The sequence below is a fragment of the Dermacentor variabilis genome, chromosome 2 (genome assembly GCF_050947875.1).
Source record: "Dermacentor variabilis isolate Ectoservices chromosome 2, ASM5094787v1, whole genome shotgun sequence".
NCBI lineage: Eukaryota > Metazoa > Arthropoda > Arachnida > Ixodida > Ixodidae > Dermacentor > Dermacentor variabilis.
In genome coordinates this window covers 126263816-126290586 of record NC_134569.1, presented here as the reverse complement: position 1 = coordinate 126290586, position 26771 = coordinate 126263816, and the positions used below count along the sequence as shown (strand labels likewise).

General features: G+C 42.3%; 1 protein-coding gene across 10 annotated transcripts in view; it reads right to left on the bottom strand.

The window, feature by feature from the left end:
• LOC142572662 (uncharacterized) overlaps positions 1–26771 on the bottom strand; it is a 300880-nt gene that overhangs the window by 49626 nt on the left and 224483 nt on the right. For 5 of the 10 annotated variants that reach the window (XM_075681936.1, XM_075681938.1, XM_075681945.1 and 2 more), the window contains 7 exons: positions 22344–22479; positions 17634–17917; positions 15678–17086; positions 12319–12427; positions 9659–9753; positions 8361–8381; positions 5076–5201 (listed from right to left, as the gene is read on the bottom strand). In XM_075681936.1, the coding sequence (XP_075538051.1) occupies positions 5076–5201; positions 8361–8381; positions 9659–9753; positions 12319–12427; positions 15678–17086; positions 17634–17917; positions 22344–22479 (2180 nt within the window). The remainder of the gene's footprint in view (positions 1–5075; positions 5202–8360; positions 8382–9658; positions 9754–12318; positions 12428–15677; positions 17087–17633; positions 17918–22343; positions 22480–26771) is intronic. The other 5 variants (XM_075681940.1, XM_075681942.1, XM_075681937.1 and 2 more) reach the window with 5 other exon arrangements.

Sequence of the window (26771 nt, the reverse complement as noted above, 5' to 3'; positions counted from 1 at the left end):
GAGAGGCGAAAGGTACACTTTGATGAATGGCACTCGGTCAACCATAACAATTCTTGTTTTTAACACAGCAGCAATGACATCATGAATTGCAAAATGCCATAACAGTACCATGCCACCTTTCTACTATGGTCCACCATCATAGCATTCCATAAAAAAAAAGTAAACTATGATTTGAAATACAGGTTGAAGCCATTGTAGAAAACGAAGTATTGCTCTTTGCCTTACGAAACAACTGTGAATGAACAGTTCTCCCCATATGCGAAAGTAAAGGTAGTGTACACTCACATATGTACTGATTGCTGCTACATTCCTGTTAAATGTGAGCAAACCAGAAACATGCAAATCATGATGCTTGTTCTGGTTTTGTTCACATCAGCAAAGTATTTCTTGGTAAACTTTTGTTATAAAGCAGAGCATGATTTATATTGCAGCTTGATGCACATTTCAACTTATGAGGTGGACTCCATTTCCAATGGCACAATGGGGACCAATTAGTAAGAAAAGCAGAAAAATGAAAAGGAAGCAAGGGAAAGAAGTTATTAAAAAGTAAAAAAGGCCATCTGCGGCTGAATGGGAGTAATGAGGAGAGAACACCCATTGCACAGAACAAATTTTGTGAGGTGAGTTCAAGGTCAAGGCACACATCAACATCCCACTGAAATCAAGGGCCATGAAGAGTGTCAATAGCTGTGACATGCAAAGGCATAAATCCCCGGTGGCAAAAGCATGTGACACCAAGAAGATAGAAAACAGACATCATGAATAAAAGAATGAGCTGCCTTGTTAAAGTGCTTGTGATAGCATCACCGTTTAGCACATAGGACAAGAGATTAGATAAGGGCTAAGAACAACAGATATAACACAGAAGCATAGTTTCTGCTTCTGTCAATGATAATTCACGGTTCCCAAAGGTCATATTAAAAAGTCGCTTGAATGTGGTATGGTCACCAGAAAAACTTTTCTCCAGCCCTAAGCTCAGAAACAGCATGCATTTTGCAGGTTACTCCGCCGCAGTGTCAAAGTATGCACACTACATCCACACCTTTCATTTTATTCACCCATGTGACCAAGCACAAACAGCATTCAGCCCTACCTTACAATGTTTTTCTTTCGCCACATTACAAAAATCCAACTGAGAAGAAAGCTACACGGCAAAGCAGTGCAATCTTGAGGAAGGGGCCAACGTAATCACACATGGAGAAGGGATCCAGTGAAAGCAACATGGCTGCTTTCAGACCGAGCTGCTCGTGTGGAAAAGGAAAGACGGAAGCATGGCATCACAGCAAACTTGAGAGCCACAAAGCAGCACAAAGCAATGCAGAGGCAGTGGACAAGAAAGGTTTTGTTCTCGGTGACCCACAGGCTCAATGTGCTCGCTGTTCCCTGTAGCAAAATTGGTGCCGTGCTCACCTCTTTGCTTCACCCGAAACCCTGACCTCATACCTTTGAGGCAACAATTCTCGTGCTTCTCATTCCCCTTCCACCAAAGGACAGATTGCATGCCCTCACTGCAGTTTAACGTGCACATATGCCGTATTGCAGACTACTGGCAATGGCTTCACGAAGGGACAAGACGACTGAAGATACAATGGTTATCATATTAACAAAACATATCTGCTAACAGAGAGACAAAAACGCCTGCACCTTATATGTAGTTGACCACTAATGTACGTTCATTCTTGAAGCATACATTTGCAAACCTCAATATGGGTCGATAAATATTCACCATGAAACATTAATCAGTGATTGCCAATGGGGCCAAATGAAATTTCATTATGACCCTGACTTAAATAAATCTACAACTGGAACGATTGGTTATCAACAGTCAAAGCATTAATCAGTTTTTCCATCAGTCTCCCCATCTTTTTTCTTAATTCTCACTTCAGAGGCACTTTGCGTTGAGACTGCACAAACATTTTGCTTTCTGAACAATCACTTGCATGCTCAGGGCGAGGTGGGAGTATGAACTGAAAATTGCCTACTCAGTGAAGTAACAGGAAAAGTGAATGTTCGAAAAGTGACATACTTGCAGGAACTCACCCCTGACTCCAAGCATCAGTCGGAATAAATGTAATGCTTTTAAAGGCAGTCATGTTATCTGGAATTCTAGGATTCTATGCTTGTATCATAGAATGTGTACCAGAGATCTACCTTGACCATTGTACCATTACGGTGTTTAAGTGCCTCAGATTGCATTAAATGGTACTGTATTGTCCTCGGTGGCTAAAGAGGAGCGCCTGTGAAACTGCAGTGCATGCAGCAAACTGTAATTTGCTTTTGAGTTAGACAGGGATGAGAAACACAATTTACTGCCTCGATGCCACATGTGCAATATTTGTGTACAATAATCAAGCGCTACACCAGAAATATGCATGGCCGTGTTTGCAGTGAAGTGAAACAGAGCCAATGATAGTGTGTAACCAAGAATGCGTGTTAGTAGGAGATACCTATTCAAGAAAGAAAAAGACTTGGCCACAACTAGAGAAAAAGAATAACAAACAAAATTAAAAAGAGACTATTACTTATACACAGAGATCTTTGACGATGAAATATGCAACATGTTTTGGGATTTGGGTTTGGGAAATAATTTCAGATATTCTAAAGCATATTTCGTACTTGAACATACACACAACTTCTCTAAGCCTAACATCCCTCTCCTCATGCTATTCCTGCATTGTGTGAATAGTGTCTCCTGTTGGCTGTCCGACATGAGCTACTTAACATCTGCCAAGCCCACTAACACAAGGCCATCATCATGACCTTAACTTTATACTTTTCTTAATATGTTGTTGTACCACCTTAAATTGCTTTTAAGTTTTGATGTGGCTACTACTTATTGCTTGATTTATTTGAGTTTTTCATCTAAAATCTCTTATTTTTTATTTGCATTCGCTGTCATTTTTATGGTGATTGTATGTCCCCCTTTATTTAATGCCCACTCATGGGCCCTAAGAATACATGAAATGAAATGAAATGTACTAATTCTTCAAGTGATGTTTCTTCTTCCTTCTCAATACCATTGACCACTAGAATTTGTTACCAGATAACACATCTTCTTTAACACTTGATAAGCTTAGAGATATGATTAATCATATTCAACATTCCTGCATTACTGCAACACTGCATACATGGTGCATTTATGCATATATCATCACAACAATTTACTCTCTGCTTGAGTGCATCTGTTCCACTCCTGCTATTATAACCCAACAACGGAGCCTGTAGTATGTATAAACAAAAGAAAATCAATAAAGGGCAACACCACATCAATAAACATAATCTGTTGTGACCAGTGCTAAGTACAAAACCCAAAGTGTGGCACATCATGCACATTAATTAATAAAGCAAACAAACCAAGAATGTCAAAAGAAAGTAGCAAGATCCACTGAGAGCTGTGCAAGTGCAAAGAAACGAATGTGTTATCGAAAGCATAGGAAGCATGACTTAGCTGGCATGCACACAATCCCCCTTTCAAAAATCAGGCAAAAGAAGCAGAGGGAGGTGAGAGGAAGAAAGGTAATTAAGAAAGGAGTCCCGCAATGCAACCACCAGAAATAAAGCATTACCGATGAACACAAAAAGGAACAAAATAAAGCAATGATGAGTGTACTCAAGAGGAAACCTTTAGGCTGCTTTCTAATATCGAGCTATTTCCATAGCAACACTATTGTTCTTTAAAACTTGGTGGCCACAACCAAAGAGTCAAAACAATTTCTCCTCCAGTGCACTTCTGATGACAAAGAAAAACCTGTGTGGCTGATGGATAACTACCTTGCACTTCGCACACCTTAACGAACTTCCAAGCTTCCAATTTGTTAGTACAATCTTAGAGCTAGAAACAAATTAAATTCTGAGAGTTTTACATGCCAGAATTACCATCTCATTATGAGGCATGCCATAGTGGGGAACTCCAGATATTTGTGACAACCTGGGTTTTTTTGCACCTAAATTTCAGCACACGAGCGTTCTTGCATTCTGCAACCTTCATAATGCATGGGTGCGGTGGTATCGAACCTGCGACCTTGAACTCAGCAGCGCTATGCCATAGCCACTAATCCACCACAATGAGTAACCTTACAGCTTTTCTTTCACACATGCTTCAAGTGCCTGTATGGTGCCTTTGACTTCAATGTATTTCACTCTTAAAAATATAGGTTAAACCTATTCCTTGAGGCAATTTGTTGCTAGTAGTCTGCATTTTCATTAGCGTCTGCAGATAACAATGGTACCCTGATGGGCTTGTAGGAACATCTGTAACACAGGGAAGCCTTTAGGAACATGATGCAGCCTCTAAGCTGCAGTTGTAGAAAGATGAGTAATTGTGGCATTTCAGAAATTTATTCAGCATATATGCAGTCCTATGTCCTAAAATGTGCAAGACTGTAGCAGCAGCATTGCTTATAGAGTGTGAAATATCTAATGAAGTACTGTGACACAAACACGTTAGCTATGTTAGCTGCACTTTCGGCATGACACGCTCTAATGCTCTTAATGTAAATTCATCTTTTCGAGTGATCACATAGCATTGACACCAAATAAATAGATTGCAGACCTTTACATATCAGACACACTGGATCTATATCATGTTTCTAACAATGCTGCAATGCTATTACGAGGTTTCATCAGTGCTAAAGCGTCACTTTACTTGTGACAGTCAATATCAAGACAAAAAGATGATCTCTTTTTCAGCTAAACAATTACAAAATAAACAATCACAAAATAAACAAACAGAAAAACCTGCCTCAACACAGATTCAGAGTTAGGGTCATTGACGTGTTCAGCCCCTTAACTTAGCAGAGATAGTCGCACAATAATTGTCCAAAGTGCACTGGAGAGAGGTAGAGCCCGTGCTCAAAGTTGCAATTTCAATTAGGTCGCTGTGGCCTTCCCTCCAATGATGCACCGAGACAAGCAAAAATCTGGTGAGTCAAGGGAGGGCTGGGGAACAGGGAGCAAAGAGGGGAAGCAGCGTGGAGGCACAGAACAGCAAACCCCTCCCCCCCTCCAAAAAAAAAAAAAAAAAGAGTATGATGCATAACCCCCAGTGAGTTTTCAATTTAGAGCGATGCACTTACAGCTGCCAAGACTGAATCTCATTGGCTGTCAGCCCTGAGCCTGCGAGCCACTCCCTAGAACAGAAGACACCACCACTGCATGTGTAGAGCGGGCTGGCCTTCTCTTCCGAAAATGGCCGACAAGGGCTTTGCGGGAGTCGAAGGTCGTGGGGGGAAAAGGATGGCACACAGGAAGGCGTGGTGTGGTGCAGGGTAGGGAAAAAAAAAATACACACAGGCAGGGAAGAGAAATCAGGAAGGGTGTGTGTGTATATATATATATACATATGCAAACAAAAAAATGGCACAATATACAGTTTTAGTATAGCGTTTAGGCTGTTTATGGGGTCACACGCAAAACGGCTATGGCCACATTATATAGATGCATGTCCTCAACACAACTTGTAAGGTGCTCCCCATGGCAAGCGGATGTCAAACACCAAATGCATTAGTGACATCTGATATACAGAAGTCAAAACAGTTTTGTGGCAATGGCGGAGTCTTTGGTAAGGCCTGGCCACACCGTAACAGGGCACTAGTATCAATAACTATGGCAAAACATTGCTGATACTTTGTCCTCAAGGAGAGATTAAACTAAGTGAAAACTCATTTTATCATTTATGTTTTGCTGTCATGATGAAGAGCAATTAACAAGGCTAAATTTGGATCAAGGTAGGCCTGAGTGCCACCATGTTGTCATGCCTGCTATGCAAGACGCGCAAAGCCCATAAAACTAAATCCAAAAGTTAGGGTGTGTACGTAACCCATAAAACTCTTCATGGTATCCTGCGCATGCTCATCTTGGAACTGTTATTCTGTAGTGTACACAAGGGCTTTGCATACGCTATACTAAAACTCTCTAATGAACCTAGGGATGAAATGGTGAAGGGGCATAGCAAGGATGTGGATGGGGACAAGCAGAGGTATACCAAATAGAGGGGGGAAAAGAAAAGGAGGTCTACGGTAGGGGTGAAAAAAGTAACAAAGGCCAGACTGCACAGTGTTAAAAACATAAACAACATAAAGAAAATCAATCATACAAAACACAAGAGACATCAAAAAAAGGTCACTCCGACTCTCAAACATAGGGAAACTACTAAGAAAGGATCGTGGACTACTCATCTGCGCCCGTTGAAACAGATGCTCAGAATGAGTAACTTATCAAAACGTCCCTTCTACCCTGTTCTGTGACTCCCTCAGTGACAAAGATCACTGTTTGTATTGCTGGCCTACTAGCGTTACAATTCAAGCCTAATATAATTGGCCTGTACTGTTTCTGTATTGAGTCAATATTAATGTGAAAACCTATATGATACCAGAATGCTTTGCTTTAAATGTAGTGAAAAGGTTGTTCTCTTGTACTTTGCTGAAATTCAAAATAAATTTGTTAAAACCAATTTAAAGCTACAGATTCATAGCAATTAGGCCATACAAAACAACAGAAGCCAGCACACCTACCTGTGATACATTTCCTACGACGCTTATAAGAACTACGATGTGAGGTGTAAAAAAGGGAGGTTCTATGAATGCAGTCTTCGACACCCTTGGTCGGCATTGTGCCACTGGCATTTTATGCAAATCTACACATCTTGGCACCCATGCTATTTGTACAAAGCTATCATTTGACTTCCACATAGCTATTTCTCATTTTCTCTTTTCTTCTTTTGTGTTCTTATGTTTTTATGTCTAAATTGGGCAGTGCGACAATACACAGTCTTCCTACATGTCACACAGATTGCATATTAATGCTTATCCATAATTAGTCAGAATAGTACTGCTCATCTAGAGATACTAATATGCATGCTTTACATTTGACTTTGCTCTGGAATTACCATTTTGAGACATTGCGCGTTTGTTGTAAGTTTCTGCAATTGCCTTAATGCAACGTGCTAGGATGATGTAAAAAAGCCCACAATTACATGTTCACAAATGCAAGACAGTTCTGCTGATTTATGTACTGAATTTACTGCACCGAAATGCAAATGTAAAGAGTGATAGCTTTATGTACCAAGACTATGAACCTGTAACATAGTAATGTCCGAACAACTATTGCATTTCCTCCAGCCCATGTCTGTAGTGTGTGAGAGTAGCTCATTCCGAATGCATTGGAGGCTTCAGAGTGAGCCAGGCACAAAGCCGCAACAGTAAAGCTACAATACCCGTACACACTTCTACAGGACAAGTTTCCTTCTTCTATTCTAAGGACTAGGCATTATTTAAACAAGTACCTCAAATCTAGTTCACAAATTGCACAAATATCTAAGCTTGTCTTTTTATGTGCCTTTTCTATGTCTCTTTCTTAGGTGCGGCCCCGTTTCAAGATGTACAGATAGCTAGCCAATGTTTCTTTGTTTGTCAAGCTCTGAGTATTTCAAGAAAGAGAGACTAGCCGAGTGCTCAAAAACCTGTTCACTCCTAGGCACTAGCACTAGATTTGGCATGCCATCGAAGCGTATCCATGGCAGGAGCACGGATTATGTGAGCCAGCATCGGAACCTTGGGTAATGGAGGCATTATTTGCTTACTTGTTTTTGTGGAGTGTCATACCTATACTCAATTTCATCAGTTCCGTGCAGTGGAGCAAAAGTCATGGGTTTCATTAGCCAACCAGGAAAGAGAACCGTAAAGCAGGCTCCTTTACTGTCTGCATGTGATCCCACTCTGCGCGATTCCAACTGAATGGAAGCTTCACAGAAGAATCATCTCTTCTCTGAAATGTGCAGCCAGTTCTTGTCACCAATTGGCTCACATGAGCGCCAGCATTTGCTGTACTGCATGGCATCGGTGAGATAAACTGCACATTTGTGACTGAGACAGTTTTATGCACCCCCTATACTGGCCCCATCAACTCCTATACTGCTCCTTGCAGCCGATGGCGAAGTGCTGGTAATATTGTGTCAGCACAGACTGAGAATGTGAGCAGCGAGCTAAGACGGTCAATTTCATTTGCAAGGTCTGTGCGACGCATCAGGCAAGCACAGCACTTGGCCAAAAGGTTTGTGACTGCACATGTTCACTTCAAGTGTGCAAACCTGTTTAGTTTTTCTTTTTAAATTGTTTACACATTGCCAACATTTTTTAGCAGCACTGTATACTGCGTTCGCTGATTAATAACTATTCCCGTGGTATTGGAGCGAGGTATGCAAAATTGGACAACCTACTCCTTGGCTCTGTCGTCATGTGTCTATGCACCATCTGCGCCTAACTCCAACAAAGCAACAAGTTGAGCCAGAACATAAAAGTACACAATGACGTGCTCTTGCAAGAAGTTGTGCAGGAGCACAAACATAAGAGAACTGTACTCACATTCTGAGAAGCAGGGCCTTACTGCACAAATGAACACAACAGAGGAAAAAGTTTGTTACCTTCTTTCTAAAAACCAAGCGCTGTGCAAGGAAGAGTGCTTTTGGTGCCTGGTGCAAGTGGTGGACAGGATGAAAGTTTGGATAGTGTCAGACAAGATGACTTCAAGTACTAGTAGCGTATTGAGGTGCACTGGCTTTCGGGGAGTGTAACTGCAACACACTTCCTTTTCACAATGCGGAGCTCTGAGCTATGCATGGAGGTATTGCGGATTTATCAGAGGGACGCGGAAAAGGTTTTCCATCAGAATCAGTGTGGCTGTTACATGCTCACTTTTTTTTTCACCAGAAATAAAACTACCTGTGATGTGTGCACCCAGACACTATTATAAGGATTTAACAAGAGGAACTGGTGCTATAGCAGCAGTTCTAGGAATGTGTTGCCAGTCCATTCTTGGACAAGTTCGCTGACAAACTCTGGAAGAAATGAAAAGTGCAATACAACTGCTTTTACCTAATTAACTGTTTGATACTGCATGATATGAGCTACTAACTTTCTGTTGTTCGTAGTACAATGAGCAATGCCAAATGAAATGGCAGGTATCCTATTAAAAGACTAAATCAATGTGAATTGGTGATGAAATGCACAATGATTATGTCGTGGATGAGATTAATAGGAAGGAGGGGACTTGGTCGAGTCATTCAATGTGTAAAACAGACAACTGGCAGACTACCAAAACAAACGAAATATATGCCACGGAAGAGGAAGGCAGCCAAGTGTGGCAAAAATTTAGGAGCAGTGACGGTATTGGGGAAATCAATGGGTAAAGGCAAGACTCATCTGACGTAGGGCAAGGACCATTGGAGATTTCTGGCAGAATCTCCTCGTTGGACTTAATTAAGATGGTGGTCACAATGACATGAACAAGTGAAACGCTCGCGTGGACATTACTGTATTGTTGTGTTTAAATACCAGTTTAACAAAAAGTCCTCCCCACTACTACCTACTGACCTTTAGCATTTACATGGAGCAAACACTTTTAGTTCAAATTCTGGTGCCACGTTGATCCATTTTTTCTATCACACCCAAAAACAATACGCAGTCACACCCAAAAACAATATGCTGTAAGTTTTTGTTTAACTCTCTCTCATTCTAAGAAAGGAAAAACAAGAGACTTTTACTGAACATAAGTGGTGAGTGACAGAAGCATGTTCGGGAAGAAAAACATGTTTAGCAAGAAAGAAAGAACAAAGTTGAAGGAGGAATCAGACAAAAACATGCAGAAAGTGCGAGAAGAGTACCTTGGAGATCGTGAAGTCGCCCTGATTTCCTTAGAGGTGATCTCGTCATTTGCTTTCCGAAGCTGCTCGTGTAGGTCTTCTTTTTCTGCCTGCAGCTGGAGACAAATGCCAATCCTTTAAATAAAGAACTCCTCACTCTCCCTCTCTCTCCTGTTTTCTACAGATGCAAACAACAATTTAGAGTACCGACACGAAATTTTTGCTGCAGTTCAAGTGAGACTGGCATAAGGCCTCAGTTTATCCAGTGAGTAAGTGAATAATGTATCGGCGTATACCCTGGCTTCTTCTGTGATCTTGGCTATCCCGATTTTGAGGCTCCCATTATACTTTTGCTTCTTCCAGCATCTGATGAGTCCTCGGCGAGCTTCCCACAAGTGTAATAGGTGTGGATTGGCTACTGGGACCTCATTCGTCAGTTGTATGGTCTTTGTGTGTTTGGCTACCTTCTGCAGATCACAAAAAATTAACTGCATCATACTTAAAACTGGCAAATTCAAGATGTGTGTCCCATACAGGGTGGCTCGATGCCACAGGTGAAACCGCAACACTTGGAGGTGGCTATTACAAGGTATAACAAACCACTGATGCATCCGCAAGTCAGCCAGGCTAGAAGTAGCCTCGGATAATGCTGTTCCGATAAAAGGGGTGCAACCGTGTCTTGCACCTCCCAGTTGGTCCTTTCCTTTCGCTTCACTCAACATCTTTTTTTGCCGGCCGTGGTGGCTCGGTGGCTGTGGCATTCTGCTGCCTCTGCAGCCGCTTTTCATTTATTTTTAATTGGCCTTTCTGCCTGCTGTATTTCTCTGGTGGTGTGTGCTTCCCCATTTTATTTTAATTTATATTTATTTTTGGGGGACATACAAAAGCAATGGGGATGGAATGCAAAAAACGCTTGTGTGCTTAGATTTAGGTTTCGATTTCTTGGAAATTGAGAAAGATAAAGTATGGAATAAGTTAAGCCAAGAACACTTGAAGCGACAAGCCCCCAAGGTGGTCGAAATCAATCCTGAGCCTTCCACTATAAAGTTTCTCCTAACCTGTCTGTTCTTTACAAATGTGAAACCCCATAACTAGACCTTCTGATTTTTTAAATTTCTTCAGGTTATACCTTGGATTAGAATGTTTCCCTACTGTTTCCTCCCAGGAAACATAAGAGTGCCTCTGTCGCCTTCTCTCCTTTTCTGATAGCTCCTCTCACGCTATGTCCAATGTGCCTTCAGCTTTCAGTCGGACAGTCATGGTACTGCCCGTATCTGTTGTATGGAACCATTTAGAAGCGATATCTTATGTTTATGGAATGCCCCATGATTACCATCTCCGACTGTTGTGATGCCTCCTGCGGTATGCAGCCACCCTGCACATGGCACATATTTTGTATTGGTTAATGACAAGAATGATGTAATTAATTTCTCTGTACCTAATCACTTGAGTATTCATGTTGTAATCATTGGGTTTTGCAGCTATTAAACAAAGAATATAGAAAAAAAGAGAAAAATTTGCCTCAGTGTTTCTTTGAAGTGTTCGCCTTGCTAAAGTCAACAGAAAAGGAAATGAAAAAGGCGCTCATTACTCTATGTTCACACAGTAATGAATGAATTAATGATTTTTTCTTGTTATCACAGTCATCTCAGAAAGCTGCCATATTGGTGTGTGCCTGGCTGGCAGCTGCGTCTGGCTTTACTGCCCATTTCTTGCTTTTGTAGTGTTTGCATTAACGAGAACACAGTTCATTTGTTTTCTGATGAGGCAAGGAGGTAACAAGTGTTTGATGTCACAAAATGTAGCCAAATGGAGAGACACTCGTGAAACAAGTGCAACAGTGTACAGTGTTTCCATGTCTACCTGCTCTACCGTGAACATTTCCAAGCCTGATGAGGGGCAGTCATTACTGTGCACTTCACGTGACATACACTGAATCATTCTGAGAATACTCACAATTTTGATGTGTTGGGCTAGTAAAGGCAGTAACCATATTCTAGGCATCACTTTAACGGATACCACCTTTGAAAATACCTTTTGGTGTGCATCCATTTTTTAAGCCATAGTGTTTTCTACAACAGTCGCCAGAGAAAACTTTGGTGGTAGCGTCTACGGGAGGCTACAGGAGCTGCAAGTATGGTGGTTCAGCCAGCAGGGGAATTATGGGTAGTACATGGATTTGTGACTTTGCAAATTGATAGTTTTCGACAAAGTACTGTATTATAAAAGCAACAATGAGCAACAATTGCGCATGCATGTTGAAACTTGTTGCCATCAGGCATTTAGAAAAATGTGATTGGAAATTAAGGAAGATAAAGTGCGTGATAAGTTAAAGTACAAGAACATCTGAAGCAGCAAGTACAATGTTTAGACAAATCCATGCACTAGCTATCATTCCCATGATAGCTGAGCGATCACAGTGGCAGTGCCGTCTCTAGTAATTTTGGTAGCAAACTCTATGGGATGAGCAAGTGTACAGATTGTCCACAGCTCAAATGAGATGCTGTGTGCCAAACGCAATGTCCCGCAAAAGTGAAAGCCTTCTCAAAAGTGAGCAGTTCACAATATATGAACCCGGTGATTGCGTGGCAATTCAATGACCTTCATTTAAAAAGCGTTTTCTGTCTGGAGACTTTTCCTATGTCTGACATGATTCACTGCGAAGTTTTCGAGTGTCTCACCTTGTCCACATTGGCACTCAAGCTCTTCAACTGCTTCAACAGCTCTGAGCGCTCGTACAGGATGTCTTCCACGGAAATGTCCGACCATTCTGCCGAGGCCTCTCTCACACTGGCAGGACAAGCAGAGTAAAGGGAATTAACACAGGTTACATTATTACTCTTTCTGCAACATCAACATTCTTCTAAAATTATCATAATGGTAACATCAGGATACCAGGCAAGTGAAATGTTGAATCACACCAAAGCAAGCTCAACAACAATAAAAAAAGACCACAAAAATATCTTAACAGGACCATCATTAACTTCCCAACACCATCGGTCAGTAGATAATTGCAATTTTATATTACAGTTCTTGACAAGGTGTTCTTGAACTTGATGGGGACTGCAAAAGTGTTTAAAATACTAAGTACTCAGGAAATTGGCTTTTAAAGAGAAAGACATTTTACTGTACTTTACACTGCCTGCTGCAGGAAAACTCATGAATGCAGTACTTTCTGTTCGGCCTTGAATTCAAGCAATAAATCTTGAATTTATTTGTTTATTATATGTTTTCAGTTCACCTAAGCATAAGCTGATGCACGCTGTCTTCATGCGATGAAATGGAAATGTCATGGGCGACAAGACTGGACTATGCAAGTAGTCTGCAAATTCAATTGAAGGCTTGCAACAGCAAGCACGAATTTTCACTCTAAGCACATGTGCACATCTGCTGCCCCTTGAAAACACGGACCAATACATACAGTGGAAACCCAATAATTCGAAATCTCTTAATTTGAATTGACGGGTCATCCAAACTGCTCGGTTGGTCCTGGCAAAGTCCTATGTATTTTAATATATACACACTTCCGCGAATTCGGACTCCAAAAACCACGCAACGGTAATTTTGAACAAAATTTCTCAATCCCATGGATAGCTTTTTGGACAAGCTCGAGCCAAAGGCAAAGGTTCGATGTGTCCCCTAGCTACCACGATATCCTGTGCCATAAAAATAAAGAGGAAGGACATGCAGGAAGTCGAGACTGAACTGTAGCAAGCAGAGCAGCTTTGCTTAAATGTGTTAAGCCTGTGAGCAAGCACGTGCTTCATCCTGTTACTGCGCGCTCCCCTACACCTCCCCACCCATCCCCCTCCTCGTAGTGGGCACTTGATCACATCATCTTCAACATTGGGCACGCAGGAGGACAGTGTGCATCAAGCCACCATCCTTCTCGGCTCACTCTCGCATGTTTTCCCTTGCACCCACAGCAAAAAGCTATGATTTTATCCCGCTTGGACTTTATACGGAACCTAGGCTTCTTCCAGCACATGTTGTCGCACGCTGATGGAGGAAAGATTACAGACTTTTAATGTGAGCCCAGCAACTGTTTTGGTTTTGTGTGCTGTACCGCGCAATTGGTGAGGCGCTACATTTAAAGAGGCTCTCCTTAGTTCGAACTATGTTTGAACTAATGAGGTTCTGCTATACCACTTTGGATAGACACTGCTGCCCGAAGAGTACAAGCACATAACATCTGATTCAGTGCCCACCGACTCTAGATGGCATGCTCACTGTGACAAATGTTTCGGATTGCACAATTTGAACATGATGCCTGGAAAACTATTTCAAGACATTTCTACCACAGGCAATCAGTTTACTATGAGAATTTTACACTGACTGAATCAAAATTGTTTTCATGTAAAGTCTAGCATCCAGATGGCACACTCAATATGCAAAATAATTTGCCCAAAATAAGAAATTCTAGGGCTATTAAAATTAATTTTGGTCAAGTAGGTTCAGTCACGCACCTACTGAGTTAAGCTATATATTTTTAATTAACATATTTTGGCAAATTTAGGGCATGTCTGAGCCTTGTAGATACACTGACCCTTGTGAAACACTCTGTAATAGTCAGTGTTGGTGAAATTCAAAATACAGTAAAGCACTTCTAGTAAAAGTTCAGATGAGTTAATATTTTGTCACTTGTTCAAACAGCATGTTAAAGCAAAAGGTTTGAATGTCCCTTTTACGCATTTCGTTAACAGCTATACAAATAAATTTTTCTCATATTAAAAAAAACAAAGTACTTTGTTCAAGGGGTCCTGGACACCCCTTGGGCTAGGTGAAAAAACACAGGCCACGGATAGCATACACTGCTGTGAACATCTCAGCCCAATTTTGCAGTCGTGCACGACTTGTGGAGCTCGCAAGTGCAAAGTCACCTTTATCTCCAACACTCTCTTTTTAACAGGAGCATTCTCCTCACTTTTCTCGGGCTGCTCTACTTTGTCATAAAGCACATTTCCATACGCGGCTGCTTTTGGCCAATAGTTGGTTTCAGTTATGAAAGTTGTTTGGGTCAGTGTGCTTTTTCCTACTGTTAATGTATATATTTATAGACACAGTTTAATAAACCGGCTGAAGTAAGTGAAAATCTGCTTTCGAATTTCGATAACAGTTACGTACTTCCGGAAGAAGCAGACTATCATCTGCTCATGCTTGGCCGCAGCTGCCCACGGAAGAATTAAACTTTGGCCACTCTGCTTAGTATATGATCACAATGGCCACTCCTGGCTAGACACATTGGCAGATATTGCTTTGTATTGAGCTATTGACAGCACTCCAAAATGCGCAAGTTGAATGTGGCTTCTATTCACTGGTCAGGCTGGCGCGGGACAAAGCCGGTCTGCACCACGCAGTGCAGCCAGACAGGAGCAAATGAGCGCAAGCACACACTTCAGCCCTGTCATGCACAAAGCAAGCATTGCGCATACACACTAAAGTTGCATGTAGCTGCGGTGTGCTATGTAGCATTGATACTGTGGCAGCCATGGGGTGCCGCGATGAGCCCGCTTGCTGAGGGAAACCGCCTTTGGCACATTGTAGGCGAGAAAATCAGAAATGGTGGCGTCTACATGAACATCCCAAATAAAATTTGAACTGCACGCTACCGCAATGCTCAGTAGGCGGAGCATTATGGGCACACCCTGCTTCACTGTAGCCTTTGCCATGCAAAGCATTAAAGAAGAAGCAGGAGCATTGCGAAGGGTATTAAAGACGATCTTCAATTGCCAATAACTCCACTGCTGTTGAATGCACTGAAGCACATTTTGCTGCAAAGCATTTATGAAATAGTCTAGTTTAACTTCAAATGCATTTTTCAACTTCCGTAAGAAGTATTTCAGGGCCCCTTAAGTAAAATAGTGCGAGCTTTCTTTGTGCAGAGTGCTTAAATTCTTGCTCCATACGGCTACGGATGGTTGATACACTGCCTATATCGCATGGCAAAACTACACCAACGACACCACTCTGAACGATGATATAAAGGCTTTCTAGATGGTGATGTGTGAGCAGTGTTTAGCTGGTCGATAAATTTACTCACCCGCTTTCTGCGCCAGTAGTGGTTGCGTGAAGCTTTGGCTGAATGGCTTCACGAGCAGTACCTTCCTCATCTTTTTCTTCAGGGAGCTTCCCGTCTAAACTATCGACTGATACAGACTTTCCAGGCTTTTCTGCAGCAGACAAACTGGCTGTTGTAGGAATCAGTTCCTCCTCAACTGGCCGGCCCTCCTCGTTCTGTTGACGCAAAGAGCCCAGCTGTTGTTCCATCTTTGCCAATTCATCTTGCAGCTGTTTGACCCTAGCAGCACACTCCACCCTGGCGGTTTCAACAATCTCTCTGTAGTTAGCCTCCAGCTTGCTTTTCATGTCTTTCATGGCAGAAGTTCTCTCGTCAGCCATGCACTGTTCCAGCTGTGCTCTTTCCTTGTTGAGTTGTTCCACAGCCCTCGTATGCTGTTCTTTCAACTTCTCCATCTGTGTTTTGTGTGTCTTCTTCAGGGCCTCCAGTGCCAACTCGAATTGTGCCTTCTGTGAGTTGGCCACCAAGTTGTGCTCGGTCTCGAGGCTCCTCCGCAGCTTCTGTTGCTGCTCCTCGTAGCCAGCCTTGACGTCCAGCAGCTCTCGTTGCAGACTCTCTCTAAGCACCTCAATGTTTTCCCTGTGCTCTGACTTTAGTGACTCAATCTCGGCAGTGTGCTTGGCCTCCAGCCTCCTCTCAATGTTTTCCAGCTCCTGGTCATACTCCACCCTTTGCGAGCCAAGCGTGTCGGCATACTGCTCCACTTCGTGCTTCAGCAGAAGTAGCTCTTCGTCTTTCAACTTCATTTCTTCCTGGTACTGCTCCTGGCTTGCAAGCAGTTCCTCAAGATTTCTTCTGTGGTCGACCTCGGTCCCTCGGAGCTTCTCCTCAAGATTCTGCAGTGTAGACTCGTACTCGGCACGAACAGTCTCCACTTCATCTTTCAGCCTAGACTTCTCCTCAGAGAGCATAGACTCATATTCGGTGCGTGCCGCTTCAGCCTCTCGTCGCAAAGTCGCATTCTCTTCTGCAAGTCGTCTAATTACAGTACTTGGGTCAACCACTGAGTCTGAGCTGGCCCTAGTGATGCTTTCTGCAAGCTCTACGATTTCATCCCTTTCTTTCTTGAGGGAATCAAGTGCGCTGCGGAGTGATTCAGTCTTTTTCTGCTTTTCCTCGAGGGCGGAGGACAGTTTTTGGACCTCTTCACTGTGTTTCTTTACAAGCTCTGCCATTTCGGCAGAAGCCTTCACCTGCTGTTCGTTGGCAGACCGGCTAAGAGCCTGTTCCTTTTCCCAGAGGCTGCAACGGAGGACGTCGAGCTCTTCCGTCAGGCGTCGCCGCTCGTCAGCTAGCCTTGCCTCCGCAGTTTTCTCCAGCTGCTCCACTTCTTCCCGATGCTTGCTCAGCAGCTCCTTGGTACGTACCACCTACAAATGTCCCAACAGTTCTTAGTCTCACTATGAACAAGGAAGGCTCTCAGAGAAAATACGAAGTGGAAGGCCAACAAAGCTTGCCACAAGTCTACAGACAAGCACCATGTTACTGTTGCTAACTTCAAGACACCTACTAGGAGCATGTGCCTCGAAAATTGACTAGCTTCAGTTCTGAATTTTGAGAGGCGCCCTAATGTAATTAAATTAGCAAATTTTAGCTAATTAAGCAGTTATTCCATGCGTGCTGCCTACTTTTTCCCTTTGCTGATTCAAGTAATGTGTCAAAAAAAAGAAACAAACAAACGTGCCTGTCTGTACTATGCAGTTCTAAATAATTACTTGAATGTTTGATAAAAGGACAATTTGGTCTTGGGATAGCTGGTAGTGTCATCAAAACAAGAAATGATGCAAACAAGTAGGTCAATGAGGGAAGCTCCCATTCGCCCTTTTCGTTTTTAATGTCTTTGCCGAAACAACTGGTAACTAGTTGCCAGGGGCGCAAGCCCACGAAAAGTGCAATTCTGCGATGTTCCTCCCGCACCTGCTCGGAGAGGAGTGCCGTTTTCTCCTGAGAATGCTGCTCCTCGAGGCTTGCCCTCAGCGCCTTCAGCTGCAGGCCCTGCTGGTGCTGCAGGGAGGCAGGGTCGGCCGGGGCACCCGAGCACAGCTGCTCGCACAGACCTCGGTAGCGCTCGAGGGCCGAGGCAGTGTCCATCTTGCTGTGCAGCTCCCGGTAGATGCCCAGTAGCTGCTCCAGCTGTGCGTGTAGCCCCGTCCTGAGCTCCTCACCCAAACGGTGGAAGGACAGCACCAACTGCTCGGCCGCTGTGGGCAAGAGAGTTCCAGTGACCTTGTCAATGTGAAAGGTAGCAACGAAATTGGACAAGTCTACCGTAATGAGAATGCTACAAGCATTAACGTTGGCTATGCGTAGACGTGTTTCACTTGTTGAGTCACTGTCTAATGTTTTGCTACTGACGAAAGGTATGTGCTACATATTATTGCATTTTTTTGTTGTTTCATCCCTAGAAAATATGTCAGTATTACTTTCAGTTTATTTATTTAGTTTTAGTTATTTGACCAAGGTGTGTGTGTGGGGGGGGACGGGTCAAACTGAACCTGAACAGCAATTTTGGGCGGAACTGAGCCCGGACCCGAACCAATATTTTTGGAACGTGCCAGAACCTGAACCGAACCTGATAAAAAAGAAATAGCAATGGTTAGGAAACAGTTCAAGCACGTAAGGTGACAACAGGTGCTCAAATTTGCATGATTGTTTGAATAACTACACCTTCAATAGGCGCACTCTACTAGCACATTGTTGAGAGCCACAAGTAGCATTGTGTGCGAGAATGGGGATAGACGATGGGTGCTGGTAAGAATGGCCCCCTCGGCAGAGACGCTTGCACTTCTGAAGTGGACCACTCCAGTCATGTTCCTCGACCTAATGGTTGTTTCAGGGGCTCCTCGAAATCAACCTTTCTCGTGACATACCACATGTGGCCATTAGGTCAACTTGTTACTAAAACTAGATAAACAAGGAGAGTGCAAAAAACGATGTCCTCAAGAAAGGATATCAACAAATTCAGACGCACGACTTATTGTAACCATAACACTGTGGTCGATAATGAATGCCGTCACCTTCTCAGTGAGTGGTAATCATAGTGGTAAAAGGCATGCGAAATCTAGATGCACGACTTATTGTAACCATAACACTGTGGTTGCTAATGAATGCCGTCACCTTCTCAGTGAGTGGTAATATAGTCGTAAAAGGCATGTGAAATCTGGTTTTGTTATGTGTCATGGCTCAACGCACGTTCGTTGCTTAGGCAAGCAGAGTACCATGCTCTTCGAGTGTTTTTGCATTTGGCTCCCATCGAAATGCGGCCACCATGACTGGGACTGAACTCGCGACCATGAGCTCAGCAGCACAGCAGCTATAAGTACTTGTTGTGAGCCAACAGAGCACTAAAGCGACTTTCCATTTTCTCTCATTTGCAAGCTGCACCACTGTGCAGTCTTCCAATAGTGATGACATGCGCACTAAAGGAAATAAACCGGACATTTTTTTCTGCAACATTTTCTAATGTTTTTTTTTTATGCATTGCATTAAGAGTGTATGTGTGCAATGTGCAGGAAGCCAGTCACGTGGCAGAGGTAGAGAGGGGATGGGCTGAGCTTAGTACGAGTGTGTATGTATGCGCATATATACGGAGAGGATGATTTTTAAGTCTTACAGAATTTTTAGAAATCACCTGTGGCAGATAGTAGAATTCTAGTCCTGGAGCTGGTTTACTCAAAGAGGCAGAACTTACTTGCACAAGAAATTGAAACACATAGTCAACTAAGGGACGAGAATTCACTAAATAACTTTTTAATTAATTACTTAACGGCACACATTGTAATCTATGCATTGTAGCCGCTCAGCTTGCGAGGCATATTCACTTGGAACAAATTTTGTGGAGAGTGCGGGTTCTGATGTGCATCATCAAACGAACGCCCATTTATTTCATTGCACACTTTGGCAGTGAATATCTCGAAACTGGGGTCACCCTGAAAATTCATTCTAAGTGGATATGCCATGCAAACTTACCCGCTACAATTAATCAATTGTAATATGAGCTGTAAAGTAAATTTTCGTTAATTAGTTGATAATGTGTTTTGACTTCTCATTCAAGTAATGTGTGCCTCTGAATAATCCAGCTCAAGGACTAGAATTATCATTTATGCTTTATGCCACAGACTATTTAAAAAAATTTTTTTAAACCTAAGGATGATCACCTGGTATGTATACTTAACGCAAATGACACTGGTTCATTGCAGACATAAGTTACACTTCGCTCCTCATAGAGCCAGGATGTGTGTCGAATGAGCTCCTGAACAACACTTTGCAATGTGGTCAACACAGTTAAAATCATGGATCTGGTACATAAAAGAGTTGTGACATAATCACCTAACGGATTCTCTTGCACTTACTGCTAAATTGCCACTGATTTCTTTTTTCTACTAAGAAATGGTTAAATATTTGGTATTTAATTCAATATTCAAAATTGAATTTTTTCACACATTCTTACATTTGCTTTGATAGGAAATAACCCCAGCCAAACACAAAACAGCCATAAACAGCCATATGAAATTGCATTACTTTGAATTCATTTCAAGCCTTCACATTGGTTGTGTATTACCACATGATAAATAGGATTCTTATGCTACATGATTACTGCTTCTCTGCCCTGTTCCTTGTTTCTAATTTTGAAGCAGTTTTTGAGAAAAGGTATGTATACCTGCAATTATATGGTATAAATATGCCCACATAACAATGCACAACAATGGCTAATATACAACTTTTGTTTCATACAGAAAATTAACAGTTATCTTTCTGCCAAACACAAAGTGACAATGAACATCAGAAAAGGCTTGCTTATTTAGACTTCCAAGTAGTATTATGGATTACAAAGCTTAATTAAGGCTGGTCATAAGTCCATAGCAGCTTTGACTAAGTCAATAAGAAAGAACTTTTACAACTCTTGCCAGCATTTCGCACTGTGTGAACGACAGCCAAGCTTCGTAAACATACTAAACACTGGTAAGGTTGCCATCCTCGTTAACAAAAGACAATTGTGCCAATAAAAAAGGCAGAGGTGAGAGTTTTCTTATGTGTTGTTTAGTGGGTGATAGAACTTTTGCTAAACAGGGGTCAAGTTAACCAGGTTTATTAAGCACTGGGGTAAAAGAAAAATTTGGAGGATGCTTAAGCTTCACTTTTAAGAGAGAAACGCGATAGCATTCAAAGATCTTTGACTGCTCCTCACACTTCCCAGTAACCGCAACATTTACCGGGAAACACTGGCGGTAAATGCTATGCACGAATGCGAGCTTTCTGGTAGAAGCGCGGTCTCCAGCATAGGCCGCGGATGCGAGCACCGCCTGGATGGTGATACAAGGCACCGGGCAGGCTGGTCTATGAATGGTAGAAACACTGGAAAAGGGGCAGTGTCTAAGTTTTCGCATAACAGAATTACGTTTTCTCGTATATTCAAATCATAATCCGACGCTATCATGCCAGTAAGGTTGTGCATAAGTCGTATTTTACGATTTTTCTGACACATTTTACTTTAAGGAATTCATTTAATTAAGTAATGCCTCTGCGCTACACGGAGGGCCTGTGTGGTTCAGTATGCATGGTTTGGAATGATTTTTCGCTGACAAGACGGTTGGCGCCGGCGCTGGATGCCGTAAGTGGATTTTCTGTGACATGGGGCCCTTAACGCTATCGCGTTAATAGGTGAGGTTACATGGCAGTACAGAGCAGAGTGTCTTGAGATAGGAGAGTGGACCAGCCTGGAGTGACAGACACAATGTGACACTTGGTCTGCTCGAGGAGGTGGAGGAAGCGGAGGATTCAGAAGGAGTGCCCAGCCACTGTAAAATATTGCACAGGATGGGGGCAACATCTCTCGATCAATCTTGCAACAGTGAGCAAGAATGGCTCCTAAATACTCATTGCTTTGATTTCTTCTGTTAATTTTCAAGGAGTCCCTGTGATTAGGCTCATGTGCCACACATGAGGACAGTGTCTGCCAATAACTTTTGTCCTCATTTCAAGTGACTAACTAGCTTTATCGACTTCAGCTTTATTGCTCATTCATGATACAATTCGTTAAATAAAATAAGTATACATACAGTAAGTTAGTCTCTTATCTAGTTACATCAAGCTTATTTGTGATGATTGATACATGCCCTTCTTTTGTTGCTGTCCTTCACATAAGTGGTGTATTACCACATCATAAATAGCGCAAATAGGATGAAGTAATAGCAATGTTTCACAATCAAAGTGAATAACAGCCACCTGTACATGAATGTTACTGGCACATCGCACTTCTAGTGCACTGCGTCCACACAAACGTTGGTGGCCTTTACATTATGAAGGCAAGTCACATTAATGCATCAAAAGAGGTTAGTTCAAGTCAGGCAAGTTATCTCATGAAGTGCATGTAAACACTGACATACTGCATTGAGGGAGAGAGGAAAAGTGAGTTTGCTGTCGGCATGTGCACTCTTCCACTCACCAGTGAACTGCACTCGCTGGGAACAGGTTCTAGCTTGTTTTGGATGAGGAGGGATGTGCTATACATAAACACTGTCCCACAGTATTACCGTGATGTGTGAAGACATGCGCTACGCTACAGTCACATTAATGTGAACCTGACTCATAATGCTCAGATGCTGAGCTGTGAGCGCTGCACCTTACCTTTGGCTGAATCCAGATGCTTCCTGAGATCATGCACCAGTGCCTCTGCATCGTCTCTGGCCGTCGTGGCTGAATCTTCTGTTGCTGCAGACACAGGGGTGTTTGCGTACTTTGCCTTCCATTCATCCGTTAACCGCTGCAGAGTAGAAATGAAGAAGGACTTTGTAAAATACACTTCATGCCGTGACTATAACAATATTGTCCCGGTTCAATGCGAACAAGAGACAGCAACATGTTGAGCAAGACAGCGAAACAGCCTGCTGAAAAACCATCAGAATAAAGACGTCTTCTTCGTCTCTGAATTCACCCAGTCCACGACACAGAGCCCGTTAAAAGCACATATCCTCATCACCGTCTACATGTCTACATAGAGCACAATTTAAAGGGACCACTAAAGGATTGGTAAACTATACTTTTGTAGTTCTAGAAAAGCATATACACATTACTGTAACGAGAGTCTCGACCAACTAGGAAAGATGCAAGTCCAAAAGAAGGTTCGCCACCTGCCTATCGAATCTGCCTCTTTTCCAACCACCTTGAAACTACCGCGATAGCTTCTTGTGGCATTGTGGATTTTGAAAGCGCATGCCTAGGCCTAGTTGACAGTGCATTCATGAACAAGAACTACATAGAATTCTAAAGCTACTAAATGCTCAAGCTTGAAAGTTGTGAAAACATTTGACCCAAGCATGTGAAACTAGCATTACATAATTCGTGTAAGGTGCTCGAACTCATAGTAGCCTCATGTTTATAACCACCTGGAATCTAACGAGTTTTTTTTCCTGACCAGCACGGATTCAGGAAGACAGTGTCCTGTGAAACGTAGTTGCTAGAATTCAACACTGACTTGAACTTTAATATGAACCGTAACCTTCAAGTAGATTGTATATTTTTGGATTTCTCTAATGCTTTTGAGCGTGTTTCCCATTGTCGTACGATTATAAAATTGACTGTAGTAAAGCCAGACTCACTTACGCTATCCTGGCTCCGCGATTCTCTCCAATCAACAGCAGTTCACTGTTGTTAACAATGGCTCCTCTTCTCATAACTTTGTGATATCTGGTGTCCCACAGGGTAGGGTCCTTGGCCCACTACTTTCTTTAATAAAGATTAATGACTTTCCATGTAACATTTCATCTTGAGTCAGAATCTTTGCAGATGATTTCATCATATACCGATCAATTTCTAGTACTTCTGGCCACAGCGCCATACAAAATGACCAGCAGCAAGTAGCTAACTGGTGCAATACCTGGCTGATGTTGCTTAACACAACCAAATGTAAAGTTATGCTGTTTAGCTGTAAGCAATCCATTTCCGAATTTTCCTACCTCATTAATGACAGTCCTGTATCGTGTGTCTCATCTTTCAAATGCCTTAAAGTTACTCTATCACCAAACCTTTCCTGGTCTTCTTCCACTAACACTGTCTGTGCTAGTGCTTTGCTTCCAGATCTTTAGGATACCTATGCCGCAATTTATGCGACTGCCAGACTGACATTCATAAATTGGCTTTTGCAACACTCATTTGTCCACAGCTTGAGTACGCAACTCCTATCTGGTCAACCTACCCCAATAGTTTAATTAAGCAACTAAAATCTTTGCAGAATAGGTCCGCTCGTTTTGTTTCCAGAAAATGATTATCACTCTAGCATAATGAACATACAGCGTGTTCTTTCCCTTCCACCTTTAAAGAACTGTCATGACAATGCCCATTTGTGCTTGTTTCCCAAATACATTTACAGTGCCATGCTTTCTACTTTATGTCTGTCTGCCCTATTTGCACGCCACGCAGATTACATCTCGGCTTCATGCACATCTACGGCACAATGGTCACTTTCATTTCATCACACGCACCATCCACCTCTGGAATGACCTCCCAGGTTTAACCGTCACTGAATCTGATAATACACAATTTTGCCAGCATGTAACCACACACTTAATGAGGTGACATAGATCAGTAGCTTTCATTGGTTCTTTTTTCTATATGTCTTCAATGTTCACTTACATTGTTTAAACATGAAACAGCCATGCACACTGTACCTAGAAATTTCCTTTGTCCATTTCCATATTAACTTAGTTCTCTTACTTATCATTCTTTAACATGCATATTCAGATAGTGTTTTCACTTGAAATGTACGCATTTATGCCTATAATTTCGTATGTATATTTAGTGATGTCTGTATTCTTATATGCAGTTTGTACTAGGCCAGTTTTCGTTTTACGTTCCCATTTTATTGTACTAGCTCCCCTTACCCAATGCCTCAAATAGAGGCACGTAAGGTACTTTGAATAACTAAATAAATATCAGAAACATTCTGTAGTGCTTGCACAAAATTCATTTCATCAACTAATAGTCAACATTTTCCCACCAAATAAATGAAAAGAGTTTAGAAGAAATATTATTTCTTCTACACTGATTCAGTATTGGTGTTTAAGGCACCTTTAATCTTTCACAATATCTTCCTCAGTGGACTATTCCAAATTGTGACGGCACAAAAGTACAGTATACTACAGTAGACCTCGTTTAAATGAACACAAAAAGAATTTGTATATTGCATTAGTAGAATTTCAGCCTAACAGGAATGCAGTGAATATAATTTGGGTAGATAATGTTTCCTAAATCGATATGGACATCTAGTGGCGTAGCCAATTTGAGGGGGCGGGGCTAGTTGACCCCCCTCCATTTTTCTGATCACCTCTCCCTCCTCCCTTCCCACCTTCCTCATGGAACAGAAAGCTTCAGAAGGTGGGCTCCAATAAAGCAATATGGATGAAGGGGAAAGCTTGAATGTGAAAGCAAGGCAAGGGCTAGTGGGGGTCCGAAGGGGGGTGGGGAGTGTGGGGGAAGGTGACATGGGGGCAATTCCCTCTCCCATGCACATAACGTTGCAACCCAACTCATGACGTGCCTCTACCTCATTCAGAATCGTGTTAACCATAACTGCTGAGAGGGGATCAGTGCTAAATATTTCACATACAGATAAAGATGGGATGAGCTTCTGCATAAAACTTGGGGCTATTGTTGCTCCTCAACAGGCCTCCGTGTAGTCGAAGAGCTTCTCATTTCTCGTACTTGACCGAATCGTCGACCACGCCATGTGGAAGAAAAGCATTCCAAAAATAATGAGACTTGCTTGTTTAGGATAAGTAGCTAACCTACTTATAAGTTTAGGATAAGTAGCTAACCTACTTATAAGTTTAGGATAAGTAGCTAACCTTAAGCAACTTTAATTATGTTAATTAACTTGAGAAGAGCTTGCATTAGGCTAGCTTATACAAGCTGTTCAGAATGAAAACAGAGCAAAAAAACTGGACAAGCAAGAAATATCTCCAGAATGCTGAGAAACCGCCACAACAAAGAGGTGGAGGGGCAGGTAGGCGAATGGCCTTGAAGTCCATGCAGAAACAGAAATATAGACACGTTAGTGGCTGCTGTGACGCACAACAACGCGGTGAATGCTGAAGAGTGTGAAAGGGACTAACGGAAAGGAAATTTAATATGGAGAGTGGGGTGATGGATACAAGGAGGGGGGCACATAAACAGTGTCAAAAATGAAGTTGGCGGATAATTATGGACAAAGGAAGAGCACCTCGTCACTGCCTGATTGCTCAACACTAGATGGCCGTGGCCAGTCGCCTAGCTGAGGCTCACCTACCCCGTCGTAACACGTGTGCTTGCTGTGGAGAGCCCAGCCTAACTAAACATTTAGGCAATTTTCATAACAGACAGGTACCAGGAGACATGACGCTTTCAAAACTCTTGGAGCTACTGGCCCTTATTTTACGGTGAACCACGGATGCCGTAATTTTCACAAAAGCTTCCAAACAGGAAGCAGCCCTGCTTCGGACGGTCTCCCTCACCAGTTCCTGAGTGTGACCAAATAACAATATGCGTCACGTGATGACTACAATACCATAATTGCAAGTTACTGCCAAACATCTCTTCAAACAAGTTGGACAGCATGTCCCAGAAAATGTGTGGAACTTGCATCCTATGATACTATCGAAGTACTAGCGCAAAGCTTTGTTCCTGTATTTTTAAATCTAGAATAACACAGTATGCCCACTGTGCCGAAAGCGCGACTGAGTGATAGGTGACTTGCAAAATAGTGCCCACCCTCTTCTTTAAGTAGCCTTGGCCATACCACTCACTAGAAGATCTGGGGAAAACAATGGTGATCTCTACTGTTACATAGGCTACAAGTCTGGCCTGCAAACAAGAAATCACACGATAGTGCACTGTCTTGCTTTTGTTTGGCCCCGTTTTTAGCACTGTTCCTTTTTCCAAGTCATGTACCAGCTAGGTCACCAGCTAGGCCATTATATAAATGTGTCAATCAGTAAACGAAATTTGTTTCTTTTTCATTATTTTTAAAAGTAGCATAAGGATGATAGCATAATTTGATACAAAGTACCTGCATGCCTTATC